This window comes from Ailuropoda melanoleuca, chromosome 13 (genome assembly GCF_002007445.2).
Source record: "Ailuropoda melanoleuca isolate Jingjing chromosome 13, ASM200744v2, whole genome shotgun sequence".
In the NCBI taxonomy this organism is placed as follows: domain Eukaryota; kingdom Metazoa; phylum Chordata; class Mammalia; order Carnivora; family Ursidae; genus Ailuropoda; species Ailuropoda melanoleuca.
The window spans coordinates 3,828,131-3,848,935 of record NC_048230.1 but is presented as its reverse complement, the minus strand read 5'-3'; the positions used below and the strand labels follow the sequence as shown (position 1 = coordinate 3,848,935).

At 38.3% G+C, this 20,805-nt stretch overlaps 1 protein-coding gene across 8 annotated transcripts in view; it reads right to left on the bottom strand.

Annotated features, from left to right (window-relative positions):
- SSH2 (slingshot protein phosphatase 2) overlaps positions 1 to 20,805 on the bottom strand; it is a 250,029-nt gene that overhangs the window by 99,918 nt on the left and 129,306 nt on the right. For 2 of the 8 annotated variants that reach the window (XM_034640203.1, XM_034640205.1), the window contains exon 1: positions 4,380 to 4,502. The exons of 4 other annotated variants lie outside the window; for them this stretch is intronic. Coding sequence is in view for 1 of the 4 variants with exons in the window: in XM_011225283.3 (XP_011223585.1) it covers positions 4,380 to 4,507 (128 nt within the window). In the remaining 3 variants the exon portion in view is untranslated. Of the gene's footprint in view, positions 1 to 4,379; positions 4,727 to 20,805 lie in introns of those variants that run through there. 2 more of the 8 variants (XM_011225283.3, XM_034640204.1) reach the window with 2 other exon arrangements.

The window sequence follows — 20,805 nt, the reverse complement described above, 5'->3', positions numbered from 1 at the left end:
TTCTTGATCTTTCTCTGAACTTTGTAGGACACAAAAATAGCCACCTATTTGATAAGCTGCTGGGCATATACCAATACACTAGAAGGCCCCTTGCTTAGTGGCCATTTCTCAGGGATTAAATGTTGGCTCTCTAAAAACAACACAGCCTCCCATATTTTTCAGAAATTCTGATTTCTATTTTATTGAAAAGTATGTATAGACTCTTACAGGGTATGGAACTTTTCATGGTTATTTGAGCAGTCTGATCTAAGACCCCCGAAATTTGATCACATGATGTTCTAGGCTGCTCACATATTTTTTTCTAGTAGAATTTAAATTTATGACAGTAACTATTCTTAGTTTCTGGAGTGACTTTAATCACTTCTTAATGTTCTTCATTGATACTTCAAAATTAACCCCATATTTGGTGAGTTTTATGTGATGACAAAGGGAGACCATACTCTAATAATAATGATATAATCTCCAATAAAATACAGTAAGGCCCCAGCTATTCTCTAATTCCATCTATATATAACAGTTGAAAGTCCAGAAATTAGAATGAGCCTGTGAAATCACCAAATAGATATCTAACCACTATACTCTAAAGGTCATGAACTTTCTCCATAGGAGAGCCCCCTAGGATCTCATTCTACTACTCCAGACTTTTCACTCTAACACAGATCTCATAGGATTTGTTACTTGGTTTCTTTCTTTCTTTTTTTTTTTTTAAAGATTTTTATTTGTTTATTCGACAGAGATAGAGACAGCCAGCGAGAGAGGGAACACAAGCAGGGAGTGGGAGAGGAAGAAGCAGGCTCATAGCAGAGGAGCCTGATGTGGGGCTCGATCCCATAACGCCGGGATCACGCCCTGAGCCGAAGGCAGACGCTTAACCGCTGTGCCACCCAGGCGCCCCTGTTACTTGGTTTCTAAACCCAGAGCAAATCTGAGGCCCCAAATGAGAATAAAACAAAAGTTCTTATGAGTGGGTTCTCAGCAGTGACAAGAGAACCATCCGGCTAAGAATAGTCATGTGCCAAGGTTACCCCCTTCCCCAAATATACACTTAATTTTTTTTTTAAGATTTTATTTATTTATTCGACAGAGATAGAGACAGCCAGCGAGAGAGGGAACACAAGCAGGGGGAGTGGGAGAGGACTCTTCCTCCTCATAGCAGAGGAGCCTGATGTGGGGGCTCGATCCCGTAACGCCGGGATCACGCCCTGAGCCGAAGGCAGAAGCTTAACCGCTGTGCCACCCAGGCGCCCCTTAATTTTTTTTTTGAGTCATTCTTCACTTAGGATCCTAAATCTTAATCTTTTAGTTGCTCCCACCAGTTGCTGCTATTTATATATCTGGCATGACAGGGATATGCTCACACCAGTTTAGCTTTACAGTATCAAGCTTTAGAAATAATACTTCCTTTTAGGAAAGAGATTAACTTTTTATAAGATCACATTACTTCGAGGATCTGATTTTAAAAATACACTTATCTGCACATTTTCATACGATCTCAAGGTGTTTACTGACCTTCTAAAGCCAATCCATAAAACTATGGGTGACCATGGACCTCAAATTAAGAACTTTTGCATTACGTACCCAAAATGCATGTTTTAACAAAATTTTTGGTTTTATTTTTATCAGAATGATCCCTAAATATTTTAAAATGATGATGAACTCAGTGACACTATACATGCAAAATAAAAATTAAGGCTAACGTAATACTAATGAATACTTTTAGAAGAAGTGAAATTTGGATATTAAGTCTCTTATAGAAAACATAAGTGACAAAAGACAAAAATAAAAGAGAAATATTCTGCAAATTCTTTAAAAGATTGTCAACCTTAGCAAATCTTAGCGCAGCAAATACGGTTTTCATTGCTAAGTTGAAGACATCAGCAGTTAAGGGCATTTTTTTTTTTTATTATTATTCGAAAGAGATAGACAGCCAGCGAGAGAGGGAACACAAGCAGGGGGAGAGGGAGAGGAAGAAGCAGGCTCATAGCAGAGGAGCCTGATGTGGGGCTCGATCCCAGAACGCCGGGATCACGCCCAGAACCGAAGGCAGACGCTTAACCGCTGTGCCACCCAGGCGCCCCAAGGGCATTTTCTAAGATTAAGTTTTAAAAGTGACCTTGATACTACTAAGAATATAATTTTTATAGTGGTTGAGAGCACCAGTGTAGGAAATAGATCTGGATTCTAAGGACAGTTTTGTCATTTATGGCCTTAAGTAATTTCTCAACTTCTCAGTTTCATTGCCTGTAAATAAAAGAAATTGGTTCATGAAGTTGCTGTTATGATTAAATGAGACAATATACATTAAACTCCTAACACAGTGACAAGCAGTCAACAAATGGAGCTATTAGTTTTTGTTTAATTTCAATTAATTTTTTGTGCAGGGATTTACAGTTTGCAAAGTGTTACTGGCACATATGATATCTTATGATCCCCTGGGGTAGGAACCTCATTTTACAATGGAAAAAACTGAAGTCAAATGATTTACCCAAAGATAGTAATTAGTAGGAAAAGACATTTGGGCTTCATTTGATTATACTAGGAACTAAAATGCAAAATCCCTTTTCCCCCCAAAAGCTTAGAAGCTCTGACTTTTAAATTTTGTTTAATCTTTTTTAAAATTGCAGTTAAATATAATAACATAAACTTGCCATTTCAACCATTTTAAAGTAGCATTAAATATAGTCACATCATTGTGCTACCTTCACCATCATCCATTCCCAGAACTTTTTCTTCTTTCTGAAATGAAACTCAATTTATTAAACACAAACTTCTCATTCCCACTCCCCCAACTCCTGGGGATTACTTGAGGTACCTCATATAAGTGGAATCACACAGTATTTGTCTTTTGTCACTGGCTTATTTCACTTAGAATAATGTCTTCAAAATTCACCCATGTTGTAGCATGTGTCAGAATCTCCTTTCTTTTTAAGGCCGAATAATAGTTGTATTACAGACCACATTTTGTTGTATCCATTTATCTACTGATGGACAGGTGGGTTGCTCCCACTATTTTTTTTTAATTTTTAAAGTATTAACACAATTATTTTGAGATTGGTTATCTAGTTTCAGATTATTCCCTCCTTTCCTTCTCTTTTACTCCATTTTTTTTAAAAAGAAAAAATTCAAGTAAGTGATTGATTTAATTCTGTAGAGTTCACATTCACAGCAGGAAAACCACTTTTTTGTGTGTGGCTATTTTTTTGTAGGCGCTCCACCATGCATCAACACAAAGGAAAAAAACTGAAACTCTAATGAATTTAATTTGATTTGGTGGGAAAGCAAACCATTAATTAAATTAATAAATTAGATGTAAGGTTATTTATAAATCACATAACATGCTAATCTTGGGACCTTTAATAAGAGATAATGAAAAGTTTCTGTTCTTGGACATCAGAAAACGTTTTTCAGGATTGACCCGGGAAGGAGACAGAAGCGTTGCTTACGTACCGGTAATCTGGAAAAACCTCAGTAACTGACTCTCCTGGAGCCACTCGGCAGTGAGTGCTAATACACTACAAAGACCAAACTGCTGCTACCTAAAGTAACCCTAAACCACTCCACTGGTTTAAGGATGCAGCTTGAATAGATGCAGTTCCTCTACTTTGCGCTTTATAACCGTGAGGCGAGATTAACCACAAGCTTCAGCACACAGTTCTCAGAAATAGCTAAACCACAATGGAAGGGAAGGACAACTCTAGAGACTTCAAAAACAGCGAAGATTTAAAGATGCGTTGAATCTTGCACTTTCGTGAATGAAGGTGTGCAAGCCGACTTGTGCTACTACAGGGGAAGACGAAAAGTAAAACAGCCAAATGACCGAAATCCAATTTTCTGAAATAATTCCAGACTACAACCAGCGGAAACGAAGAATGGACAGCCTTCCTTTGTGTTAACGGCGTGCAACAGAAACCTACAGTCACACGCAAACTTATCTCGAACAACGACAAAAAAAACCCCCAAACAACAAACACAGGAGCTTGATCACCAGCAGGACCCGCAAGGGAGTCCAAGCGTTTCCGGGCGGCGTTTCAGGAGCTACAGACCGCCCTCCACCCCTAGAGTCTCCCGCTTGGCTGTCACTGGGTCACCAGAGACAACTTCCCAGGGACGACTGCCCTTTCATAGTCCTTCAAAGTTTACCAGAAATCCTCACAAATGGTTCTTCAATCCGCCCAACCCCCAGGGACACGGTCTGCCTCCAAGAATTACCCCACACCTCCACCCCACTATTCCCCCCAACACCTCGAAACCTCCAAGCCCGCAGGGTGCGATTTCGCCCTTGCTTGCTTGCTTGCTCCCAGGGCTCTGGGGAAGGCGGAGGCTGAAAAGCAAACTTTCCCAGCTTTCACGGAGGGCGGGAGGGCGCGCGGCGCACTCACAGCTGGTTGATGGCGTTCTGCGAGATGACCGCGTTGGCGGAGAAGTAAGGGATCATGTCGGGGCCACCGAGGCTGCAGGTGCAGGCGGGGGACGCCTTCCTCTCGCGGGCCAAAGTGCTCAGGGTCATGGGGCCAGCTCAAGGCGCACAGCTCCGCATCCTGGCCCCCGCCCGGCTCGGGCACGAGGCGTTCGCGTTGGGCTCCGTCGGGCCAGAGGCGCGGGTAGCCCGGGCTCCCCGCGTCCAAACTGGGCCCTCCAGGTCGCGCGGAGGCTGTCGCCGCAGCCCTAGGGCTCGGCTGTGGAGTCCCGGCGGCTGGGCGCCGCCAGCTGCCTGCCCCAACCCGCGTCAGGGGCGGGGCGCTGCGGAGGGCCGGCCCAGAGGGCGGGGAGAGTCGTAAGAGCCGAAAGGGTCGACCCTTTGGGCGCTCCGCCCTTGAGCTCGTGGCACCCACCGGATACCGCCGCGTACATCTTCGTCTGTGGGGGAAGGATCGGCACCGAGGCGTCGCGGCTCGCGTTAAGGAGTGAAGCGAGCCTGGGGTGGGCAAGGAAGGCTAGCGTTTCTCGGGAATGTTTCCATAGAAAGGTCCTGCTTCTTGAACGACTCTACACATTGAACCCGAAACCCCATTTTTCAAATGCTCTTAAAACTTTGAAGGCCGTTCATTCACAAATGCAATGAATACTTATCAACGATTTTCTATGTACTAAGGGCTAGGGTTTCTGTTTTATTTTGTGTTTTAAGAGAGACGGAGAGAGAGAGAGAGGTGTTAAGGGTAGAGGGAAAGAGAGAGAATCCCAAGCAGGCTCCAACCCAAGTGGGGAGCCGGATGCAGGGCTAATCTCACGACCCTGAGATCATGACCTGATCAGAAATCAAGAGTGGGAGGCTTAACCGAATGAGCTACCGAGGGGCCCTTGGATTTTGGGTGTTTTTTTTTTTTTTTTTGAAGCAAAACAGCTTAAGTTATGATGGGGGAAAACCCTATTTGCATTGTCCATAATATCTGCTAACCCTTGTAAATAAATTTATAGAGGGCTTTCCTAACGATTCTCCAAACCAAGGATTCACAGCCTTAGCTGCACATATGATTTTAAACACCCCAATGCCTGACTGCACCCTAGACCAATCAAATCAGAATCTCTTGAGGTTGAGATCTTAGACACCCAATATTTTTCAAGTCTCCCTGGGTGATTGCAATGTACAGCCATGGTTGATAACTATTGTGCCAAATGATCTAAGAGAGGGAGACAAGTTAGAGAGTATATCCTCACTTTACCGGTGTAGAAATAAATATTCAGGGTCTAGCCAGATGACCTCTTTTGTAAGTGACATCACTTAGATATAAACCCCAGTTTTATGACTTCTGTTTTAGGTGGGGCTTTTCCTACCAAACCCTAAACCCTGATGCCTTCATGAGTTCAAGCTTTATCATATTCCTAACAACTCACTGAGTAATGCCTTTCACCTGACCAGGAACTAGCTCTTCATAAAATGAAAATATCTTCTCTCTCTCTCCTGCATGCTACATAGTGGTTTACAAAAGGGGCTGGGCTGGTGCAGGCACTCAATAAAAGTTAGTTTCCTCATCTCTTGCCCTTCCAGTCTCATCAGAACAAATATTTTCAGGCATGTGCATGTTATGCTTTTCTGAATACCTGACTAAATTATATATCAATAAAACTATCTTTGGACTTAGAGCCAGAATTAGTAATAATTTTAAAAAATGACTTCACTATCGGGGCGCCTCAGTGGCTCAGTCCTTCAGCGTCTGCCTTCCGCCCAGGGCGTGATCCCAGGTTCCCCCTCTCACTGGCTGTCTCTCTCTCTCTCTGTGTCAAATAAATAAATAAATAAATAAATAAATAAATAAATAAATAAATAAAATCTTTTTTAAAAAATGACTTTACTATCCTATTATAAGACAAAAGAGACTAAAATTAGAAATAAGTCCCTTAAAGACTCAACATATGCTAGGATCAAGAAGAAACAAGTCTTTGTTTTATATAATTTTTCAGATCTCTTTTGCTATTAGGAAATTTGGCAATTTTCTAAATACTAGTAATGAAATAATCAATCTAAATTATACATTTTTATGCCTAAAACCAGAAACTCTTTGTTAGCTTATCCTTCCATAAAACTTAAAGTTGTTGCTAAGGCACTGAGGGATTTGAAATATTGCAAACTCATGCTGGAAATAGGGATCTAAGTTTCCTACAGATCTGGTAATAGGAAAGAACCAGTTGGCAAGTGAAGAGTTAATGAAAGGTCTGGAGTCCAGTGCATCATCATCTTCATCCATCTCTAGTAAGGAAAATGCTTGAAAGATTTATTCAGGCTGTGTCAGCAGGCACCCAAATGGCACTATAAGAAAAAATCTGCTGATACACCCCAAAATAAATTGCTTTAAATATCTGGCAAACTTGCCAGTTTGAAACTTCTTCCAGGCTGTAATTTATTACAGCCTCCTGGCAGTGATCAAAAAAAGGCAGCAGGCTGTTTAGAAGAGCACTGTTAAGGTGAGTCCAGTTCCTTTCATGACAGCAGAGATGGGATTTTATTGAAGTCAGTACTCAATGATGACGTTTACAAAAATGATGGAATGGTAATCATCTGTAACTGTCTGAAAAAGAAGTCAGTAGGAAATGTGTCTTACTCAATTCACACTTAATATCTCTGGCATTTAAAAAACACTAAAGATAAGGATTTCATAAATATGTATATTTGTCTTGTACATATAGGTTCCTATAGTGACACCCCAGAAGTGCATAGTCCTTTGTTTCCCCTTAAAAGACCTCTGCCAGTGCCTCTTCAGCAGAGTCTATTTTAACACCCCCATCCAGGCCTTTTCAAAAGCTTTCAAAGTTAAATTCTCGCTTTGAACTGTAAGATAGAAAATTGGGTAAGTGCTAGAACGTGCCTCATAATTTTTTTTAAGAAAAAAACTAAATCATCTTTGCAAACTGGGGTACCTTTAAGGGAATAGTTCTTTCTGCTACTGTCTTAAAAAGTTGAACAAATTCCCTTTCTTTTTACAATCTGCAGAGTGTCAAAATGTCAATCAATTTAGTTTCAGCTCAATTTAATCCTTTACTCTCCACTGTCAGGAAACAAGGCTCTAGGGAGCAAGCTTTCTGTACCCAAGCATCTAGGAATTCAAAAATGATTCCAAATTAGACTGAGCAACATGAAATAAACTAAGCTACTTTTCTATTCCACATGAAGTCAGAAGGGGCTTTAAAAAATCTGCACAAAGGCCCCGAAGAAAAATTGCTGCATTTCTTCATACTCTTGCTTGAATTAGAAGATTTAAAATATATTTTGTCATGTCATTTGCTGACCACTTCAAGGCTCAGAAATATGAATATTTTAAAATGGTATTTTGACTCTTGACAGCATTAGCTATGACCAAATTAAGTTTTTATAGAATTATATGTTAAAAGCATTAGATGCTTTTAATAGATGTCCCTTGTATCCATAGGTGCTTCTGTTTACTATGTCTTCATATGTCTCTCCTTAAGGTGTAAACACTGTAAAACTAGAGACTTACTTGCTGACCGATCGGTATTCTAGGATAGACAGGAAAGTGCCCTTAAATGTGAGTGAAGGATGTGGGCATGTTTGTGGTGCTGTAACAAAATTTCAACTGGGGTGGATCACTTGAATGGAAGGTAGCTAATGAGCTAAAAAGTGATAGTGTTAAAGTGCCAAAAGCAGTAGACTAGAAACCAGAGGACCTAAGCTCTAGTTCTAACATGGCCATTTAATAAACCAAGATTTTGGCTAAGTCGCTGATTTTCCTCTGTAAAATGGGATAATAAAACACTACGGAAAGGTCCCCAAATCTATTTTTGTTCGAGGTGGGAACCTTAGGAAAGGAATTTCATTCAACCTAGAAATCCTGAAAAATGCATTTAATCTACTTAATATAAATAGTCATCTAGTTCAAAACAGTAGAGCCCAGCAGTTAAAAATCCTAATCTTGGTTTATATAGAAAATAGAATATTACTCAGCCATAAAAAAGAATGAACACTTGCCATTTGCAACAACATGGATGGACCGAGAGGGTATAATGTGGAGTGAAATCAGTCAGAGAGAGACAAATATCAATGGTTTCACCCACCTGTGGAAGTTACAAACAAAACAAATGAACAAAGAAAAAAAAGAGACAAACAAAAAACTGGACTCTTAAATACAGAGAACTGGTGGTTACCAGAAGGGAGGTGGGGGTGGGTGGGTGAAATAGATAAAGAAGATTAACAGTACACTTATCTTAATGAACACTGAGAAATGTATAGAATTGTTGAAATATTATACTGTATACCTGAAACTAATATAGAGCTGTATGTTAATTATACTTGAAAAGAAGTCCTAGCCTTGGAATTATTAGGCTGGGTTTGAATCCTAGTGTCACCATTAGCTGTGACTTAATCTGTGGCTCAGTATTAGTACCTAATTTATGAAGTTACTGTGAGGATTAAGTTAATAAACATAAAGTACTTGAAAGAGTGTATGGCATAAAAATCTACACTTGGGACTTAAATGGCTCTGTAAGTTTAACAGAGTTAAGAGAAAGGTTGGGGAGACTGCCCTTCAGAAATAAAATCAGAGAGCTGGAGTCTCCAAAGAAGCATCTTAGATAAGAATGCATGGCTCTAATAAACCTATCTATCTATCTATCTATCTATCTATCTATCTATCTATCTATCTACCTACCTACCTACCTACCTACCTACCTAGGTACCTACATACCTATCTATAAGATTTTGGTATTTTAAGTAATCTCTACACCCAATGTGGGGCTTGAACTCATAATCCCAAGATCAAGAGTCATATGCTCTTACCAACTGAGCCAGCCAGGTGCCCCTAAATCTTTTAATTTTATTTGCTTTTCTAACTCCTTTGTTCATCTTGTCTTTTGACTGTTTCTCTGAGGTAAAAACTCTTAATAGGGAAAAAAAACCCTATGTACCGCATTAAGAAAGCTGAGTGTATGTTTGTATGTATGTTGGGGGTGGGCAGGGGCCTCTAAAGTCTGTCTGGCAACCCTGAGGTGAAGTTGACTATACATTTTAATTCATTCATTGAAGAAGTTAAGATGTTGACTAGAAATAATCCTCTATGCCCTTTCTACCGGTCTGAAGAATAGCTAAAGCAGGCAACATTAAAATGTCAATGAGTCTGATATCAGAAGTTCTAGATTCTAGTTACTTTATCCACGACCAAACTTGTTCCAGCCTCAGTTTCTTTAACCTTAAAGTGGGGATGGTAATGTTTACCTCACAGTTTTATATAAATGCTTTATGAACAAGACAGCATGAAATTCTCATTATTACCATTCATAAATTGGCCAATCAGCTTCCAGTAACAGAAAGCTAGATGTATTTGTTTGTATTTGGGGTGAGAAGCTGATGAACGGAAATTAAAATACATACAAACTTCCCCAATACTACCCCATTTCATCCAGTAAGTGTTCACCATTATTGTTTGCCATGTGGTTAATTACACTAACTTAATATTGCATTTTGTAGTAATGTGAGATCTGCAGTATTTACTGAATTTTTGTACTTACAAGCTTTTATTTATTATTATTATTTAAAGATTTTATTTATTTATTTGAGAGAGAGAAGACAGCAAGAGAGCACAAGCAGGGGGAGCGGCAGAGGGAGAGGGAGAAGCAGGCACCCTGATAAGCAGGGAGCCCGACACAGGGCTCGATCCAAGGACTCCGGGATCATGACCTAAGCCAAGGCAGATGCTTAACCAACTGAGCCATCCAGGAGCCCCTGTATTTACAAGGTTTTAAATAATAGTATTAACTTATATAATATTTTAGGGGGCGCCTGGGTGGCTCAGCCATTAAGCAGCTGCCTTCGGCTCAGGTCATGATCCCGGAGTCCTGGAATAGAGCCCCAAATCGGACTCTCTGCTCGGCGGGAAGCCTGCTTCTTCCTCTCACACTCCCCTTGCTTGTGTTCCTTCTCTCGCTGTCTCTCTCTGTCAAATAAATAAATAAAATCTTAAAAAAAAAATACCTAGTCATAAGAAAATATGATTATATTTGTCAGAAGGCCTATTTGTATTTTTATGTTTTCTCCAAGGGCATGATCTACAGAACTAAATAGTAAATTAATCCCCTGAGTGTCAAAAGAGAGAAAACCAACACTTTAAAGAGTTACAAAACAAAAAGCCTGTTACCTGGAGTAGCACAACATTCTGTCTGCTGTTAATCTGTAAAAGCTTAGGATAAAACTCTCAAGATAATACATCCAAGTTCCTAACTTGTTGCCCAGACAGCACCAAGAGGGGGTCTCACTACACTAGGTCAAAGGCACTCTTCATACAATACAATATACCAAACTCTGTAAACAAAGGCTCTTAAGAGCAATCATTTTGCAATCACCATGTGGCTAATAGTTTTATTTAAAAGAGTATCAGACAATAGTTTTAAACACTGGATAGGACAATGTCACTGAACCCTTCTAGTCCTTTCCTTGGAACTTTCCACCGTAAGAGCAATGGGGAATACTGAAAAGATCTGCATTATCAACTCCATGAGAGGCAGTCTCTAAGGCATTCATCCCCCATGGTCTTAACCACCATATGCTCCAATAGGAAGAGATGCTGAAATGCCGCTTTCTTCAGGTTACAAAAGCCCCACATGCTATTGTTTAGTAAAAATAATAGGCATTTATAGATCACTTTTCAGATCCAACAAACCTTATAAAACATTTAACCATTTAATCCCCATTCTATCTCTTTAAACATTTCATTTATTTATTTATTTTAAAATTATTTTAACATTTTATTTTATTTTTTTTTAAAGATTTTATTTATTTATTTGACAGAGACAGCCAATGAGAGAGGGAACACAAGCAGGGGGAGTGGGAGAGGAAGAAGCAGGCTCATAGCGAAGGAGCCTGATGTGGGGCTCGATCCCATAACGCTGGGATCACACCCTGAGCCGAAGGCAGACGCTTAACCGCTGTGCCACCCAGGCGCCCCTTAACATTTTATTTTTTAAGACTAGTTTAAAAAAATAAAAGTAACACATGCTGAATGATTAAAACTTTTTCCCCCAGTTTTTAAAAAATTTTAATTTTACTCTTTGAAAAAGTAATATGTGATTATGGTATTTTTTCACCCCAGTATTCAGAAAGGTAAAAAGTCAGTCTTCTCATCCCCATCATCCTACTCCCGGGGATGATTGTTAATGTTTCCAGAAATTTTCCTTGCATATGTAAACATTAATATATTGTAGCTATCTCTTAAGAAACACACACACACACACACACAAGCATAGAATTATATTATATACATTATACATATTATTCTGCTTCTTGCTTTTCCCTCCACTTATCACTATATCTTAGACATTTTCCTATGTTTATATAGATTTGCCTCACCCTTTTAAAGGAGTGCATAGTTCTATTTTACAATTATATATAATTTATTTAAACAGTCCTCTACTGTTGGACGTTTAAGATGTTTACAGTCTTTTTTTTTTAAGATTTTATTTATTTATGCGACAGAGACAGAGATAGAGACAGCCAGCGAGAGAGGGAACACAAGCAGGGGGAGTAGGAGAGGAAGAAGCAGGCTCATAGCAGAGGAGCCTGATGTGGGGCTCGATCCCATAATGCTGGGATCATGCCCTGAGCCGAAGGCAGACGCTTAACCGCCGTGCCACCCAGGCGCCCCAAGATGTTTACAGTCTTAACCATTACATACAGTATTATTATGAACATACTTTCATGCAATCTTTATGCATATATGTGAATATATTTCTTGGATTTATACCTAGAGGTGGAATTGGCAGTTAGTTAAAATATTTTAAACATCTTAGGAATTGTTAGGTATGATTAAATCGCCCTCCTTAAAGGTTTAGTGTTTTATTTTCCCATGGAATTTTAGTGCCTCCTATCCTGTGATCTATCAAATTAACGCAGGGCCCAAGATCCTCTTCTACATCCCATCTCTTACATATACATACATACAAATAAATAAATAAATATCTGACACATGCTTATAGAAACTAGAAAAATAGACTTAATTTAAAGAAAATGAAAAACTATATTACTCTGATTTCAAAGAATTACTTAGACTAACAAAATACATGTAATACTTAAACTACCTTGAAGATAATATAATTTTAAATTCAGAAGATGTTTTAGGATCTTGTTTGATGCTAATGCTCTAGAACATACTATAGGTAAATGAGCCAAATGTGGCTTTCAGTGTCCTGGAATGGGGAGAGACAAGAGATAGAAAAATAGAAAGTTAATTTGGGAGTAACAAAAAAATGGAGGCTAGAGGAATTGAGAAGGCCTTGAACATAAAAACAATAACTGACATTTGTTGAGCTGACATTCGTGGTGCACCAGATCCTCTATGAAGAGTTTACATTCAGTATCTCACTTAATTCTTACAAACAACTCTATGATTCTATTTTTATCTTTATGAGGCTCAGAGAGGTGGAATAATTTGTTTAAGGTTATGTCGCAGTATTTCAGCCCCAGCCAGTTATTCTGGCTCCAGAACTGTTTCCTTAACCAGTACTCTACACTGTCTCCATGATGATGGAGGCTCACTATGGAACAAGTTAAGTCTGAAAAGTTCTATTGCCAACAGGAAGAACTCCTGGAGACCTTACTTACCTTACTGCACTTGGTATTTTCTCCTCTCTCTGATCCTAGCTATGCCTAGCAGGTCCTGACAGTAAGAGGGACCTAACCCAGTACTAAATATAGCAGTTAAGATCTTCTGGCTGTTGTATACCATCCTCTTGCTACCAAATCCCTTAGAACTCTGCATTTCAAGCTAATATTCATCACATTTTCCAAGGCATTTATATCTATAGGTTTTTGTTTGTTTTCCTAGTTTCTTTACACAGCATCCTATGTGAGGGAAGCATTTATTTTTTTTTAAAGATTTTATTTATTTATTTGACAGAGAGACAGCCAGCAAGAGAGGGAACACAAGCAGGGGGAGTGGGAGAGGAAGAAGCAGGCTCCCAGCAGAGAAGCCCGATGTGGGGCTCGATCCCAGAACTCCGGGATCACGCCCTGAGCTGAAGGCAGACACTTAATGACTAAGCCACCCAGGCGCCCCATGAAGGAAGCATTTAATGTATTTGTGGATAATGGTGACATCATCATCTTATTTGACGTTTGAAATAAACCTACTAGCAAGGCAGGTAAAGAAAAAGATGAATCAGACTAATAATCTAGGTGATGAGAAGCTTATACTCTAGGTGCTGACATGTCTAATTCATCCTATATATTGTTGATAGACTGACTGAATTCAGTTGGACTAATTTTGAATACCTGTAGGCCAGGCACTCTTTAAGATACTATCAAAATGACTAAGAGTTAAATACTTTTATAATAATTCTTTACTCAGAATCCCCAAATAGTTCCTTATACCCTTTCAGAACAAGTCCAAACTTTCACTTCTAGCCTTCAGCTCTGGATCCTCTGTAATTTAAATCCTGCCATAATCCAGTCCTTATGGCATATTACCCTCAATTCCATTCCTTCTCCAACAAAATCAGCATAACTATTTTTTTTACCCATTCTCCCAAAACAGATCTTTGCTATAATTAAGGGGTTTTTATACTGTCCTCCTGTATCCGAGTCACATTCTCCTCTCTGTTCAAGTTGTTCCCTCTCTGAGACCACTTTTATCTAGCCTTTCAAGTTATCCATGTAGAACATATTTCTCAAGGCCTTGTTTCAATTCTCAGGTCTTTCAATAATTAGAAACTCTACAGTGTTTTCACATTCATTCTCACTTGATTCTCATCACAATCCTGTGTATAGGTAAGCAGAGCTAGCTGGGATTATCAGCTTCATTTTACAAATGAGGAACCTGAGGCTCAGAAATTAAGGGACCTGCCCAAGTTTATACAGCAAACGTCGGAGTTAGGATTTGGACTTAGGTCTTCTGATTAAGTCTAATGATCAATTCCTTGTTTATAGTATGCTATGACACTTTCCTGATTCCTTTCGAATTTATAATCTATATTACTATTCAAGGTTTTACTCTCTATGCTGTATAACTTATCTTTTGGTAGGAGCAAATCAGACACAGTAACTCTCTTTTGTGGACTTCATAGAGCCTAGCACAGTGCTAGGCAAGTCTTAAGTATTAAATATATTTGGTTGATCCCTTACACTGCACCCCAATACACTTTTCTTAGGACTCTAGATAAATAGTTACTGAAGGAATCAATACATTGGTGATCTCCATCACAGCTGGTATAAGGAGTGGCCCCAAAGACGCTTTTTCACTGCCTCATTTTTCTCCCGCTCTTTCTTTCCTGATAGACAGATGCCTCCTTCACACAGAGAATCCAATAGAGGGCCTGGAATACAATCCTGTTAGGTAAGGGCTTTATTTTTATTTTCAAGCCTGTCCTAGACTTTCGGGAGCCAAAAGTTCAAATCGCAGCAGGATTGACTCAGCCCTTTCACGAGCAATTTCGTACTATGCAGTTTGTTTAGACTGGTCAAGTTTCTCGGCCCTGGCTGAGCAGCAGCATTATCTCTTCAAGCTTTCATGTATCAGCTTCCCTGGCCATGTTTCACTTTCCATATCTTTCTTTTCTAAAATCAGATGAACATGCAAAATCACATACTTACACAATTATACACATTTCAACAAGCATGTCAAATAACTTCAAGGAATTTAAGTACAATACAGGAAGTTCTTCTCTCTGGGTTAGGCAAAACCAAGAAGTATGCAAAAGTTATACTCCTTAATACTTAGGAGAAAGTGGGTATTTTGTATCATTCTTTAGCTAGTGCATCAACTGAGCAAAGATATGGTGTTGTCAGATTCTATTTAACCCACCTCAGCTGGAAGGCCAACTAGATAATGGATCCTAAGTGAAGTGAAAAATTCTTTGCCAAGAGAAAAGAAAATTAAATAGAAAATATTTTAATTTTTAATTGTGAAATATTTCAAACATACAGCAAAGAACAGAGAGGATAACAAACAGCCAGATACAGTGCTATCACATTCTAACATTTTACTCTTCAGATTTTAAGAAATAAAACATCACAACTGAAGCCTTCTGTGAACTTCTCTATGAGCCCTTTCACCCCTGTCTGTACACGTAGCTACTCTTCCTAAATTTGGTGTTCATCTTTCCATTCATGTTTTTATATTATCCATATGGCATATTTTTAATGTAAAATTAATTCAGAAAGTTGTAGCTTGTAAAGCCTTGAACTTTTAAAATATTTTTTACATATTCTACATAAAATAGATATAAAATAAATAAAACATTTTTCCTGCTTAAAACTTCTAGTCCAGGGTGGATAGGTGAGTAGATACGTGATAAAGTCAAGAGAGCAAAATGTTAATTGTGAATCCAGGAAAGGTGTGTATTTGGGAGTTTATTGTAGAGTTCTTTCAACTGTCTGCATGTTTACTTTTTTAAATAATAAAATGTTGAAAAAATAAAACAGGGGCGCCTGGGTGATAAAGTGGGTTAAGCCTCTGACTCTTGGTTTCAGCCCAGGTCTTGATCTCAGGATCGTGAGATTGAGCCTGGCGTGGGGCTCCACTCAGTGCAATCTGCTTGAGATTCTCTCTCCCTCTCCCTCTGCCCCAACTCCAGCTTAAGCGTGATGCGCACACGCTCTCTCTCAAATAAATAAATCTTAAAAAAAACAAATAAAACAAAACCCTCTAATTCCTATTTTGTCTAAAAATCTCAGAGAGGAATAATATCAACTGGTTTCAGATACATAAGAACTTGGTATACTTATAGAAAAACAATAATTAGGCTTGATAGTCTAATTACTGTTTAAGCTCTTGCTTCATGGTATCTAACAAATAAAAAGAGAAAAGACCAGTGCCTTTAAGATTTATCTTCAAATAGTCACTTCCTGTAAAGTAGTTATTTCAGCTTTGACTTTTCCGTCCTTTTCTGGGGGGTTCATGAAATGATTTGAAATGATTTTATAATCCCCTTCTCATCAGGGTTTAAGCCCAGAGCTGGAAAGCTGCTTATGGTTGATAAGCATCCCTAATAAAATGAGTATATTAAATAATGAGAAGAGGAATACTTTCAAAAGTTTGTTTTAAAGATTTCATTTGAGAGGGGCGCCTGGGTGGCACAGCGGTTAAGTGTCTGCCTTCGGCTCAGGGCGTGATCCCGGCGTTATGGGATCAAGCCCCATATCAGGCTCCTCCACTATGAGCCTGCTTCTTCCTCTCCCACTCCCCCTGCTTGTGTTCCCTCTCTCGCTGGCTGTCTCTATCTCTGTCGAATAAATAAATTAAAAAAATCTTAAAAAAATATTTTATTTGAGAGAGAGAGAGGGAGAATATCAGCATGGGGAGAGGCAGAGGGAGAGGGAGAAGCAGAATCTCTGCTGAGCACAACCCCTTTGCAATGCATGACTGGATCCCAGGACCTTGAGATCGTGAGCTGAGCTGAAGTCAGCTGCTTAACTGACTGAGCTCCCCAGGTGCCCCTAAAAGTTTTTAAAAGGTTTTTGTAGCTCCCCTTATAAACCTTCTAAATGAACTCTTATTTTAGGAAAATGCTCTGTTACAAACTGACCATGAGAAGAAATACAAGAGATTCACTAATGCTAAAAATACCTCTGTGATGAAACATTTATGTAGCAGTACTTTGCCTACTTGAGGTATTTTCATATTTCTATATTATTTATGCCTCATAATAAGCATGCTATTTTTTTTTAAGTAAGAGAAAACTGCATCTCAAAGAATGAATCTAAGGTCATGCAACCAATACAAACATACATCTTCTAACTCCCATACCAGTGCTCTTTCTACATAATTGAAAACAATGGAATATACATCTTTTGGTTTTAGTTTTTTAAAATGACTACATTACCAGAAATTACATTATTTTTATTTGTTTGTAAGGTACTTCACTTTAAGTGGTCTAACTTAAAATAGTAATTACTCCTTGAGGCTGTTGTTTTCATAATTTTATAGGTAAAATAATAGAAACAGAGAAAAATAAACTTGAATGTGGACTGTTTCAATTGCAGAATACTGCCTTTCAAAAGGAAGGTCTTCAAGGAAAAGGGTTATGTTGAGTTAAAAATAGCAATTCAATTTTGGGAAATGAGAGATACTACTGCCTTAACCCAACTTCTAACAAAAATTTTTAAAGAAAAATTACTTATTAAAATTAATCATTTAGGTTAAAATTAAATTTAAATATATGTCCAAGTTGATTTTTTAAATTGAGCAAACAAGAAGATACAATAAGTGGCTGTTAAAAATAAAGTCCTTGGTGAAATTTATTGATTGCTGAAAACCACTTACAATTATAGTCCTTTTTATGTCATAGAAAATAAATTCGGGCCTTTGAGTGAGAGGCTGGTGACAGATTTAGCTAACACTGAATGAACTACAATTAAAGAAAGTTATTTTCTTCTTATATTATTACCAGGAGTAATTTATTCTAGATATTACTGGCACAGAGGTGGATGATTAAACAGTCAGTTAAACTATAACAAAAACACTGCTCCCCAACTCTCCATTCAGAAACTCTTTATAGTTGAATGGAATCGAAAGTGGCACCTAAATCCACATTTAAAACATAATTCCCGTAAGAAGAAATCCCATCACTAAAAAAAGAACAAAAGCACACAAACACCCACCTTTGTGGGCTGTTAAGTTTCATCTGCTTTGTAAAATGCAATCTCTGCTTAAAGGCATCTTAATTCTCCACAGCCACCCAATCTCCGAAGATCCATACTGATATTGGACTATATTGGGTGATACTGCTTGAACGATGGATGTGTCCTACCAAACATTAAGTTCACATTTTGTTCTGCATCCCAAAAACATAAAACATAAGACATGTTTTGCCCCAGGGACCCTTTCTTAAAAAATCTCAGAAGAAAGATAGCTTGAATCAGTCGAACTAAAGCATTAACTACAGAAGAATGGCTTGCTTACATTTTCACATGGACATAGTGGTAAGTACTGAAATGGTAAATGCTAATACTCTAGAAAAAAACCCTGCAATAATAAAAACAGAACACTAGGAGACAGAATAGTAAAGTTCTATACTGAATCTCTACAACAGGGCTTTCAAAGTCCCTTCAAATATTAGTTCATATTTGGACATATACTATAATTACTGTTCATATTTTACCAAAGGATAAACAGAGCCATACCAAAATATGAATACCAACTCTGCCAGGCACCATATTAATGCTTGGTATTCAAAGAAGTATGATAATATATAATTATATGGTAAAGAGTTCACTGTAAAGCAGAGGAGACAGATGAGATATATGAAAAACTGGCCCTCAATTCACCAATCTTCTCCCTGAATGGTGTGCTCTTTACTGGTCTGCATTTGAAAAGTTTATTCCTCCCCTCCTTTCATACCCACCCAAAGCTGTCGGTTAATGCTTTATTTAAGACCCCTTCTATAAAGGTTATAATGGTTCTTAGTAACAGTGAATAACATTTATTGAACATTCACTATGTGCTAAGCATTATGCCAAACTATTTAAATGAATTATATCTCATTTCATCATCACAGCAATCTGTGAGAATTGCTAATCAGCTTCTACTTTTAAAGGACTTGAGGGATTGACAGTCTCCATTGTCTCTGAAAAGCACACTGTCGTAGTAGCAGATATGCTCCTGCCTAACAAGCTACTCCTCTCTAGTGATGCCCATTCATGTCTACTTTCACCAGTTAAGTTGCATGCTTATCAAGAATCTCTGTGCTTGTGGGGCGCCTGGGTGGCGTGGTCGGTTAAGTGTCCAGCTCCTGGTTTCGGCTCAGGTCATGATCTCATGGTTGTGAGACTGAGACCCATGTTGGGCTCTGTGCTTAGCAGGGAGTTTGTTTGAGATTATCTTCCTCTGCCCCTCCCCCCACCACCTTCTCTCTCTCTCTCTCAAATAAATAAAACTTAAAAAAAAGTAATAAAAAATATTATAAAAAAATAAAAATTAAAAAATTAAAAAACAGGAAAAAAATAAAAAAAGAATCTGTACGTTTGTTTTAAAAACTTTGGTGCCCATTGCATTTCTTATCATAATTGTATAATGTAATTAAGTATTATATAAACCAATTACATATGAGTACAAAAATAAAAAGTTGTTATTTCTAGAAATATGAACTCAAATGTTTTTGAAAAACCTAAATAAAGGCTAGTTACTGTAAAAACTGCTGTTTAATTAGGTATGGCTAAGAGGGCTATAAAAGACTGAAGGAAAATTCTAAATTTCTAGTAGGATTCTGTACTCAACTCTCTTCACAATTATCATATAAGTTCTCACTCTAAAGAAATCAAAACAGGAAACTAAAGACAATGCTTTCATGATAGGTTGGATTATACAAGAAAAACTAGAGATCAGAGTATCAGAAAACCAGGACAATCCACATCTCATCTAATTCTAAAATCCAGATTCTTAACCAATACTCAAAAAGTGTTCAAAGTTACAGGATAGGAGCACCTGGGTGAGTTAGTCAGTTGAGCGTCCAACTCTTGATCTCAGCTCCGGTCTTGATCTGAGGGTCATGAGTTCAAGCCCTACACTGGGCTCCATGCCCAGGGGGGCGAGGGGGGGGGTAGGAAGTTTACAGGATAAATGAATGAAAAGAGAAAACTCTCCGAGGTGATATAAGACTTTAAAGGATGAATGGAATGTTACTAGACAGAAGAATATGGGAAAGGGCATTCTAGAACGGGGGTAGGAAAGGCATTAGTTAGAGTGAAAATATATTAAGTTTGAATGAGTTCAGTGCTGTATGATTTCAGCAAGTCACTAATCTCTTTGGGTCTCAGCTTCCTCATCTGAAAAATGGACAATAATTCCCTGGGACTGTTAGGATTAAATGAGATAATAAATACAAAGCATTAATTTGGTGCTTGAAGGCAAATATAAGTTAGCTTTGAGAGGATAAAAGGCATGTTTAGGGAAAAGCGCATAGTTCCTTAAGGCCTGAATAAAGGGTATAAGGTTGAGTGGCAGTAGGTAAAGCTGGAAGGTTGAACTGGAGTCAGTTTTTCAAAAATGCCATACCAAAGTCTAGACCATTCTATAGGCAATGGAGAATAACGGGAGACTTTAAGTTGGAAAGTGATATGAATAAGTCTGAGTCATGCCTGAAGGTAGGTGAAGGATATATCAGCATGAGGAACAGTTAGAGGCAAAGAGATCATGTTAGGAGGCAATAATTCAAGCAAGAAAAGGGCCTAGACTAAGGCTGCGGCAGAACCTATTAGCAAAAAATGAAAAGTCTGAGATAAAAACATATATGTATATTTTATGTAACCCCTTCTGCCCTTGATTCTATAAATGCAGAATTCAAGTCCTTTATAAAGCTATTAACACAAATCCTGCCACTAAAAGAAACTCTGTATTATCTTATGCAAGCTTTTAAAATTTGATTAAAATAAGT